Below are 12,160 nucleotides of genomic sequence, written 5' to 3' on the forward strand. Positions count from 1 at the left end.
CTTCTCACTGAGCGTGCAGTGCTGTCGGTCTGGTTAGACCCCGCCCTTTGTTTACATTATGTTTTGTCTGTTCTCTCATCTTTCTTTCCAACCATGTTTGTCCTACACTCCTGTGGTTGCTTGTGTCTTGGTCTTTCCACTGTGTGTTTGTCATTGTTCCTTTCTATGTCATTAGGCTTATTAGTATGTTGGGTCACTTCATGTTTGCGCTCTTCAGTCATGTATGTTCCGTTCTCTGCCGCCATCTAGTGTCTTAAATTAGTCTTCACACTTCTTCTGAGTTTCCAGCTGGAATTAATTCACTCATCAGACTCTGTATTTAACCTCACCTGTGTTCATGTCCCATGCTGGTCCATTGCAGCTGTTTTCCTGTGGTAGCTGATTCCTGTGCTGCTTTTCGTCTTTGTCCATGCAGCATGCTACTTATCATTCTGTTGTTAAAGTGACTGCTCACCTTTTCTGATGTCCTGTGTTCTCCACTGCTCCCTTTTTGTAAGTACTCAGTTCTGGTTTTTGCACTCCCTGGAAGATTGTCAACTTAAGTTTTGCTTTGTCTCCTCACGCCCTGGATCTCCCCACAACCTGAGTGGGTGAATTTTGTATTTTGGTTGTTCCTGCTCCTCAACTGTTTTTGTATCTTGTCACCAGTCCAGCATTAAACCTGGTATTCTTTAAAAATTCAACCTTCTGTCGTGACTGCTCTGCATTTGGGAAATCTCAGCCTTTTGTTCAGATCCTGGCTTCAAATCATAACACAAACATTCTATTTGTTAAATCTCAACATATTATTACATAAGGAACAAAAACATCAGCTTTCCAATTATCATATTTATGACATTTTTTAATTTGTGTGTTTTGCCTGATTTTGAAACTATGATTTTTCTGCAGTTCCTCAAATCCTCTCAACTAAAATTGATACTTAGAAGCCACTGTAAAAATAGTGGGGGGGGGAGGGGGGTTGTTGTTGTTGTTGTTGTTTTTCAATGTAACTTTCAGTAACTGGGTCGTGCCCATATATTTAAATTTTAAAAAGTTTATTTACTTTAAAATTGGGTTTTAGCTCTTGGATTCAAACTGTATGTAATACCAGAATGAATGATTGATAAAGGCAAACGATGATGAAAAAAAATGGATTGTTGGCTGGAAAGGAAAAGAAATTACTGTTTAAAATTATAAAGACCTTTTGCATTCAGTCTACTGTAATATGAAAATTGGTTAAAGTGATTTTATGTGGAAACTATAGACAAGAATTTAAAGTGTCATTCACCAGCTAAAAGTAAAAGTCTCTAATACATCGAAGTTCTTGTTGCTCACTGATGTAGGCTGTCCTTCAGCAGACAGTACACTGAGGAAAAAAGACAACCTAATAAAATTACTTCAGTAGGGAACACTCAAATGAATTACATTCATTCAAATTAAGTTAACAATTTGGCATATATATAATTTAAGTTAATTTAGATCAACCTAATTTATTTAAATGCTTCCAGCTGAAGCACTTGGATTAAGATGGTCAAACACTTGTTTTCAGACTATGTGGCCAAGGGTTAGTTTTGGTTTTATGTCAAATATGAAGAAAGAAAGAAAGAAAGAAAGAGAAAGAAAGAAAGCTTGCTAGCCATTCCAACAACTTGGAGATAAATTAAATTTGTTTTATGCCGCTGAAAGCAATATGATAAATGGTTTGAAAATGTAGGCAGCAATACATCTTTCCAGAAACAACAGATTTAGTCAAGATCACTTGTCAGCTGTTGGTTCACAGCACTGGGAAAAGATGATTGATTTAGAGATGGTCTTCTCAAAAACAGGCTGAAAGAAAAGTTTTAACAGCGCAGATCCCACAAGGGCTAAGGGTGAGAAATGTTTTAGTCATTTAGCTGAAATTAGCAAAGATAAAATAAAAAAAAAATGAACACTTTAAAAATTAAGGCAACAATCTGAAAGCAGAAAGAATTATTGCTAATTCTTTGTTCTGCAGTACATGTACAGTGAGTTCAACTCACAAAGTGTTAAAATTAACATGATTCCTTAGTTTGTATAATCTTCACTAGTTCCAAGTTAAAGTTACACTTTTAATAGTGTTAAAATAGCAGTTCTGTCATTTTTAACTTTGACTTGCAGTGTAATTTTTGACACGTAACACTAGCAAGGCTTCACCAGTGAAGTATTACTTTGTGATGAAGAAAGGTATTCATCACTTTAGAGTTATTTAGCACTTTGCTACTTCTGGTTGTGAAGATTACCGTTATCGTACCACCATTGAAGACTGGCAGCATTGCCAGAACTGAAACCTTCAGGGAGATAAACTACACTTGTAGAACTTAACCAACACTCATATGATCAAATCTGAAAAACAACCTCAGCATTATGCAAGATGTAACAAGAGGAACCTGATTTAATAAAGGTTTAGATGTGTTAAAATGTGCAGAAACACAGTAGCTACACGTTTAGGTCTGGTTTCAAAACTTAGTTCAAAGAGGCTGCTGCTCACAGCTAGTGGAGGATCATTAATCCGCACGCCACTGCCGTGAGGAGCACGCCAAACAATTTCCACCAATAATTACTTATAACGGCGTATAAACGCCAATTTACATTCACGGATAAACTTTTCAGAATATTCACCTCTGTCGTGTGCTGACAATGTTTGCCTCTCACCCTCGTCCTCCTTCACAGGCGCGATGTCAGACTCTGAAACAGCCCTCGCATCCCCACACGGTCGTCACAAGATCGTATTCTCCGGCAATCTTATCCAACTCACTGCTGGTTTAAATGTAGTTCATCACTACATTGGTACCAGATGGAAGTCCTCAGATCTGCAAGTGAACATCACAGGTGTCGTGGATTGTCCTGATAGAGAGCCGCACGAGAATGCAACAGGTGCAGCCAATCATCGTAACAGAGGAGAGAGACTCTTCTGCAGCACATTTTTCTCAGAACAGCCCCAAATCACCTGGGAAGGAAAATAAACACAAAACCCAACCTTGTCCAGCCAAACCCCCCCCAACACACAACCGACAGGTTGGCGCAGCTTGGTGGCAGGCAGGGACAGCGTGCAAAACAGATATGACGCGTGCCCAGCATGGCCACATCACGGTTGCAAATGGCATGTCGCGCATGCAGACAGACTGGGCACACATGAAGCGAGTGCATCACGGCCACTTTGCAGCCGATATGCGATCATACGCGGATGCATTAATCAATTCAATCAATCAGTTTTATTTATATAGCGCCAAATCACAACAGTCGCCCCAAGGCGCTTTATATTGTAAGGCAAGGCCATACAATAATTACCTAAAAGCCCCAACGGTCAAAACGACCCTCTGTGAGCAAGCACTTGGCGACAGTGGGAAGGAAAAACTCCCTTTTAACAGGAAGAAACCTCCAGCAGAACCAGGCTCAGGGAGGGGCAGTCTTCTGCTGGGACTGGTTGGGGCTGAGGGAGAGAACCAGAAAAAAGACATGCTGTGGAGGGGAGCAGAGATCAATCACTAATGATTAAATGCAGAGTGGTGCATACAGAGCAAAAAGAGGTGAATAAAAAGAAACACTCAGTGCATCATGGGAACCCCCCAGCAGTCTAAGTCTATAGCAGCATAACTAAGGGCTGGTTCAGGGTCACCTGATCCAGCCCTAACTATAAGCTTTAGCAAAAAGGAAAGTTTTAAGCCTAATCTTAAAAGTAGAGAGGGTGTCTGTCTCCCTGATCTGAATTGGGAGCTGGTTCCACAGGAGAGGAGCCTGAAAGCTGAAGGCTCTGCCTCCCATTCTACTCTTACAAACCCTAGGAACTACAAGTAAGCCTGCAGTCTGAGAGCGAAGCGCTCTATTGGGGTGATATGGTACTATGAGGTCCCTAAGATAAGATGGGACCTGATTATTCAAAACCTTATAAGAAGAGGAATTTTAAATTCTATTCTAGAATTAACAGGAAGCCAATGAAGAGAGGCCAATATGGGTGAGATATGCTCTCTCCTTCTAGTCCCTGTTAGTACTCTAGCTGCAGCATTTTGAATTAACTGAAGGCTTTTCAGGGAACTTTTAGGACAACCTGATAATAATGAATTACAATAGTCCAGCCTAGAGGAAATAAATGCATGAATTAGTTTTTCAGCGTCACTCTGAGACAAGACCTTTCTAATTTTAGAGATATTGCGTAAATGCAAAAAAGCAGTCCTACATATTTGTTTAATATGCGCATTGAATGACATATCCTGATCAAAAATGACTCCAAGATTTCTCACAGTATTACTAGAGGTCAGGGTAATGCCATCCAGAGTAAGGATCTGGTTAGACACCATGTTTCTAAGATTTGTGGGGCCAAGTACAATAACTTCAGTTTTATGAGTTTAAAAGCAGGAAATTAGAGGTCATCCATGTCTTTGTCTGTAAGACAATCCTGCAGTTTAGCTAATTGGTGTGTGTCCTCTGGCTTCATGAATAGATAAAGCTGGGTATCTGCGTAACAATGAAAATTTAAGCAATGCCGTCTAATAATACTGCCTAAGGGAAGCATGTATAAAGTGAATAAAATTGGTCCTAGCACAGAACCTTGTGGAACTCCATAATTAACCTTAGTCTGTGAAGAAGATTCCCCATTTACATGAACAAATTGTAATCTATTAGATAAATATGATTCAAACCAGCGCAGTGCCTTTAATACCTATGGCATGCTCTAATCTCTAATAAAATTTTATGGTCAACAGTATCAAAAGCAGCACTGAGGTCTAACAGAACAAGCACAGAGATGAGTCCACTGTCTGAGGCCATAAGATCATTTGTAACCTTCACTAATGATGTTTCTGTACTATGATGAATTCTAAAACCTGACTGAAACTCTTCAAATAGACCATTCCTCTGCAGATGATCAGTTAGCTGTTTTACAACTACCCTTTCAAGAATTTTTGAGAGAAAAGGAAGGTTGGAGATTGGCCTATAATTAGCTAAGATAGCTGGGTCAAGTGATGGCTTTTTAAGTAATGGTTTAATTACTGCCACCTTAAAAGCCTGTGGTACATAGCCAACTAATAAAGATAGATTGATCATATTTAAGATCGAAGCATTAAATAATGGTAGGGCTTCCTTGAGCAGCCTGGTAGGAATGGGGTCTAATAGACATGTTGATGGTTTGGATGAAGTAACTAATAAAAATAACTCAGACAGAACAATCTGAGAGAGAGTCTAACCAAATACCGGCATCACTGAAAGCAGCCAAAGATAACGATACGTCTTTGGGATGGTTGAGTAGTTTTTTTCTCTAATAGTTAAAATTTTATTAGCAAAGAGTCATGAAGTCATTACTAGTTAAAGTTAAAGGAATACTCGGCTCAATAGAGCTCTGACTCTTTGTCTGTCTGGCTACAGTGCTGAAAAGAAACCTGGGGTTGTTCTTATTTTCTTCAATTAGTGATGAGTAGTAAGATGTCCTAGCTTTACGGAGGGCTTTTTTTATAGAGCAACAGACTCTTTTTCCAGGCTAAGTGAAGATCTTCTAAATTAATGAGATGCCATTTCCTCTCCAACTTACGGGTTATCTGCTTTAAGCTGCGAGTTTGATTTATACCACGGAGTCAGGCACTTCTGATTTAAAGCTCTCTTTTTCAGAGGAGCTACAGCATCCAAAGTTGTCTTCAATGAGGATGTAAAACTACTGACGAGATACTCTCTCTCACTTAGAGTTTAGGTAACTACTCTGCACTGTGTTGGTATATGGCATTAGAGAACATAAAGAAGGAATCATATCCTTAAACCTAGTTACAGCGCTTTCTGAAAGACTTCTAGTGTAATGAAACTTATTCCCCACTGCTGGGTAGTCCATCAGAGTAAATGTTGTTAAGAAATGATCAGACAGAAGGGAGTTTTCAGGGAATACTATTAAGTCTTCAATTTCCATACCATAAGTCAGAACAAGATCTAAGATATGATTAAAGTAGTGGGTGGACTCATTTACATTTTGAGCAAAGCCAATTGAGTCTAATAATAGATTAAATGCAGTGTTGAGGCTGCCATTCTCAGCATCTGTGTGGATGTTAAAATCGCCCACTATAATTATCTTATCTGAGCTAAGCACTAAGTCACACAAAAGGTCTGAAAATTCACAGAGAAACTCACAGTAACGACCAGGTGGACGATAGATAATAACAAATAAAACTGGTTTTTGGGACTTCCAATTTGGATGGACAAGACTAAGAGTCAAGCTTTCAAATGAATTAAAGCTCTGTCTGGGTTTTTGATTGATTAATAAGCTGGAATGGAAGATTGCTGCTAATCCTCCGCCTCGGCCCGTGCTACGAGCATTCTGGCAGTTAGTGTGACTCGGGGGTGTTGACTCATTTAAACTAACATATTCATCCTGCTGTAACCAGGTTTCTGTAAGGCAGAATAAATCAATATGTTGATCAATTATTATATCATTTACTAACAGGGACTTAGAAGAGAGAGACCTAATGTTTAATAGACCACATTTAACTGTTTTAGTCTGTGGTGCAGTTGAAGGTGCTATATTTTTTCTTTTTGAATTTTTATGCTTAAATAGTTTTTTGCTGGTTATTGGTGGTCTGGGAGCAGGCACCATCTCTACGGGGATGGGGTAATGAGGGGATGGCAGGGGGAGAGAAGCTGCAGAGAGGTGTGTAAGACTACAACTCTGCTTCCTGCATTACAAAACACATAAATGCTGGACAGCACCAGACGCAGATATGGATCGCCGAAGACGTGCCATGACGGTCGCTGCCAGACAATGCAACTCGTCCAGCTCCTGCATGTGCTGCAGAGGAGGAGGAGGAGGCGCAGAACGGCACAGAGGGCTGTGTGGGTGAGGCCATGGATCGCTAGGAGACCGGACCTGGGCATCTACAACAGGCTGTTGGTGGAGTTGCGGAACGAGGACCCACGTGCCTTCCACAATTTCATGCGAATGCCCCCTGACATGTTTGATGAACTGGTAAACCGGCTCACACCCAGACTGACTAGGCCAAGCACCAACTGCAGACCCAACCTGGAACCAGGCCTGAAGGTGGCATTAACCCTGCGCCACCTGGCCTCAGGCACAACATACATGGACATGCAGTACGCCTGGAGAGTGCCACATAACACACTGAGCAAGGTCGTCAGAGAGGTGTGTGAGGCCATAGTGGGGGAGTACTTGGACGAGCTCATGACCTGCCCCACCACCGATGCAGGATGGCGCCACATTGCCGATGGGTGGCTGCAGCGGTGGAATTTCCCCCACACCATCGGTGCCATAGATGGCAAACATGTGGCATGCAAAGCTCCCCCCAACACAGCTTCGCAGTACTACAACTATAAAGGCTACTTCAGCATCATATTGCTTGCCCTAGTCAGCTCTGACTACATGTTCCTCTGGGAGGACGAGTCAGGTTGTGGTGCTGCATCAGATGCCCAGATATATAACAGTGAGCTGAGGCACGGTCTAGAGCACGGTGACATCACTGGGTGGCCACATCCAGACCCCCTGCCTAATGACACACAGGACGTGCCCTACCTTGTGGGTGATGATGCCTTCTCCCTGCGGACATACCTGATGAAGCCTTACAGCTCCAGGAACCTCAGCAGGGAGGAGTGCATCTTCAACTACAGGTTGTCAAGGGCACGACGGGTGGTGGAGAATGCATTTGGAATCTTGGCCAATCGGTTCCAGGTACTGCTTACCACCATGCAGCACCATGTGGACACAGTGCGCCTCATTGTGAGGGCATGTGTGCTGCTACACAACCTAATGCAGACCCGCTACCCAGTCCTGCAGAACACACTGTTGGACCAACAGCTGCAAGATGGGCAAATGGTGCCAGGGGAATGGAGGAGGGGCCAGATCCTGGATGACACCGTGGATGTCCAGGCACCCAACAGGGCGTCCAAAGCTGCCAAGCTGCAGCAGAACCTAATCAAACACTGATGCAACTCACCTGCTGGTGCTGTGGCCTGGCAAGACAGGATGGTGGACCTGGTATAAGGACAGACCCTTACACATGGACGACATACCGGTACAGTTCACCACCCCCCTGATGTAGTCAGTGGCAGTTTGTAACATTGGATGTTGACTGCATCTGTTGATCACCACATCACTTGACAGTATTGATACCCAAAATCCATACCTTGTGATATATATGTGTTGGACTGTGGACAGTGCATGTGAAGTGTGCATCACTGTGACATCATGTGCATTAGTAATGGTCCTGCATCAACCTGTGTCTCAGTAAATGGTCAAAAGGATGGGACACTGACATCAAGGTCACACTATCACCCCGTTTATTGTGCTCATCACAGATCATAACATAGTGCAAATAACAATAATAAACACCCACATGTGACTTGTCCATGACCCATTAGTGTGTGTGCTTTCACAGACAGGTGCCACCCTGTGGCTGTGGAGTTCCAGGTGTCGACAGCAGTGGACCAGGGGGTGTGTGGAGGGGCCGCATGCATGGCAGACTGACACCTCCCCACCCACTGAGTGACGGGGGGGGGGGGGGGGGGGATGCCAGCCAAGACATCATGCATCGCCTCCAACACGTGACATGGTGTGTGTCTGTGGTCCTGGCTGGTCAGTGGCACCGCTGCTACCTAGCTTTTGTCTCCTCATTTCATGCGCAAATCCTCCTACACGCCAGTGCAACAGGGCCCTTACATACTAGCAGTAGTGCAGGATAGTGTCGTCTCTCATGTGGATATGATTTTGTACAAAATAACTCAGAAACAGGTGAGCCGATTTTCACTAAACTTGGTGTGAATATTCCTCGGGTGAGTACATCCAGATGATTACCTTTTGGAGCCAACCAGTCAAACTTCAACTTCAAAGTTTTAAAAATATGTAGCATTCAAAAACATTTTACAAGATATCTCTGCAACTACAGAGACTAGAGAGAAGATATAAAGCTTATATTCACACAGTAAATCAATTTATAATCAAATGATATGAGTGATGTTATGACATCATAAATGTCCAAGAAACACATTTTACAGGATACCTTGACAACCCGTAGGGCTGTAGAGGATCCACATCTTATTTTGTTATTATGTGGTATGGATGACCAAATAATGAGGTCACATGTAATTTACCTCATAATGATGTCATTTAAGCATTATGAATGACTTCACTGTAATCCAAAAATGTAATATTTGCATGTTCATCCTATGCATACAAACACAAGAGGTGCAGCAAGGTACACAAAAATAACTCATTGGATGAACTTAGTTCAATGTTGGGCAGAATTTCTACCCAAAAAATATATTTAGCCACAACTTAATGAAATTAATGTAGCTAAACTTCTGTGCATGGAACCCACTGAACAGTGAATTTCCTGTTGAGGAATGGCCTGCCACTCCTCCCTCAAGGCATTCTGGAGTTGAACAACAGTGTTCGGTATCAGAATATGAGAGCAAACATGATAATCCAGAATATCCCATAAGTGTTCTCTGGGTTTGCCACACGTCCTTCCTTTGTCACAGAACCTCCTCCTTAACCAGCCAATAGTCGACTCATGAACATTGTCTGGCTGAGTTCCACATTGTCAACCAGCATGCCAATAACCCATGAATGAATTGTTTCAGTGAGGCAAGAAATGGCAAACATACAACAAATTTCAAATTTTATCATTTGTAGAGGAAAGCAGTGGCCATTTGCAAGGACACAGCCACCCGGGACATTCCCTGTTTGCACCTCTGCTGCTGAAGAGGTACCACACTATAAGTTCATGGACTAATAGGTTAAGGAACAGCTTTTTCCCCAGAGCTCTATCCTTCATCACCCCGCCCCATCCCCCTCCCACAAACACAAACATAGATGTTCAGTAACGACTATCATGTGCAGTCAATAGTACAGTCTGTTTACATATCTAAAACTATCCTACCTCACTAAGCATTAAGCACCTTAATAATTTATTAAGCACTTTTTTGTTGTTGTTTTAAGGAGGTCGTGTCGTCCTGTGAAGCTCTTCGTTGTTTTTAAAGCTGCTGTTGTGGTGTTTTTGTATATAGCTGTTTGGAAAGTGCCACCAGAATTTCATTGCATTTCGGCAATGACAATAAACATCTATTCTATACCCCAACAAAATCACTACTCCTAATTGTTACTGACAGCGAGTCATTGCTGAAAACATGCCACACTTCCATAATTCTGTTGAGGTGCTCGCCACCATACATGGTCGTGGTTGTGTACAAATGCATGTTCAGTGACTTAAAACACACCATTTATAATCGGCGTCTCAAAATGACAGTTAATCTCCCCCCTACTGTTTACGTTGCTCAGTATAGTTTGTTTGACTCAGGGCCAAACAGATTTATTGGATGGCAATCGTGCACAAAATTGAACTGCATCATCTTATGAGTCACTTTTTTATGTATTGTAATCACTTGTGTGACTGCACACAAAATATCTCAGAAACAGGTGAGCAGTTTTCAATCAGAAATTGGTAGGAATATTCCATAGACAACTGTCTCCAAGTTTATGTTTTGAGCAGATCGTTCAAAGGTCATGGTCAAACTTGAACAAAATCTACACAAAGATAACTAGGGCTGGGCAACAATTAAGTTTTAATCGCATTGTTATATGCAAAATCCAACAATGAATTTAAAAGTATTGTATAGCACAATTTTATTTGAAATGTTCTGCCATAAGAACGAAAGTGCCATAACGTTCTGCAAACACTTATCACCCACACATAGCCCTATTTACACTATTTTGCTCTTACATGCACTCAGCCAGGATAGTAAGAAATATGATATAAAACATACTGGCAAGGCTCCAGTGGGGTTTCCAACCTCTGCAGTTTTTCTATTTCAGCTGTAGTTGGCATGACAATGTTGGTTGGTGGCTGGGGGTTTCTGTGGATGCTTTTTATCATGTCCATACGTGTCCATTTCAAACGTGCTGTCATTTGTTGCAATTCTCAGAATGTCTCTCAGACCGACATCCTCTACAACACTAATCGGCCTGCAGTTGGTAGCAATCCATTTCGCTATTCAGCTTACATATAACTTTGGTTCTGTCGACTACACCGTATGGAAGCACTTTAAAATGAAAATGGCCATGTGAAAGCTCTGTACCCTTTTACATGTTGGTTGGTTTATCTGCCAATTCTTTTCTTTTCCGGTATCAGGGACTCATTTCGCCGGTTCCTGTGAGTGCAGCAGATGTCAGTGACAGACTTTTGCAAAATAAAAGCTTGTTAGGAACAGACTCTTACAATAATAATAAAAAAACTAAAAACTGCGTTAACGTGCCTTAAAATAATTGTCAGTTGATTAATAACGTTTTAACTTACCCAGCCCTAAAAATAACACATTTTACAGGATTATTCCACAATTGCTCAGGCTAGAGAAGTGATCCAAAGCTTTGAGCGATCCGCTAATCACTTGTCATTACGTGGTATAAGTGAGGTCATGAGGAAGTCACTAAAACACTGCAAATAGCATCACTAGTTTCTGAAAAACATCTTATTGGTCTCAGATCTGTCACTCCTATACCTTCAAACAATTATCATAATCTCACTTTGTGCACAGAAGATATCAGAGGGGAAATGCACAGGCTGCCTTTCGTTTCTGTTACTATGCAGCACGCAGCACTTAGGACGTATCTGGGAAAGTAACATTTTGATAGAACCAAATTATCTCTTCTACATTAATATGAAGAATAATTCTTCTAACACTTTGTATAGCTGTTGCAGTGAAGACAGGGTTTTCAGATCAAGCTCCTGATAGTTATCTTATCACAGCACAATACAGTCTTCATGTAAACCTGATAATGTCTTTTATTTGTCATCGCAGTCAAAATTCAAAGCTGATTTTTCAGAACCTCTTAAAATGTTTGGCATCAGAGTGAAATAATGCGTATAAAACTCGTATTTTTGAGGCCAGCAAAAAAAAGAAGAAAAAAAAATGCAAGACGACTATAAAGGTGAAAGCCATAAATCAAGTGGAAGACACTGATAGTATCAAAATGTTGAAATATTTCAGAGAAACGCAGCACGTTTGATCGCCACTTTGATGCTTCCATGAAAGCTTTTCCTTCTACAAATGCTTTGTGCAGAATGTGGACTCAGCGGGGAGGGAATAAGAACAACAAGAGAGTTTGCTGGCAAGTATCAGCTTCCCTGGCGTCTTCCAGCAAGGAGCCAAGATGGCCACATTATTTCTCTAAACAAATGGA

At 41.6% G+C, this 12,160-nt stretch overlaps 1 protein-coding gene across 1 annotated transcript; it reads left to right on the forward strand.

Moving 5' to 3' along the window:
* The first annotated feature begins 6,667 nt into the window (after positions 1-6,667).
* Positions 6,668-7,909, forward strand: LOC117511493 (putative nuclease HARBI1). The gene has a single exon (XM_034171512.1). The coding sequence runs from the start codon at positions 6,668-6,670 to the stop codon at positions 7,907-7,909; it is 1,242 nt and encodes a 413-aa protein (XP_034027403.1).
* Positions 7,910-12,160: the final 4,251 nt, after the last annotated feature.

The sequence above is a fragment of the Thalassophryne amazonica genome, chromosome 6 (assembly GCF_902500255.1).
Source record: "Thalassophryne amazonica chromosome 6, fThaAma1.1, whole genome shotgun sequence".
NCBI lineage: Eukaryota > Metazoa > Chordata > Actinopteri > Batrachoidiformes > Batrachoididae > Thalassophryne > Thalassophryne amazonica.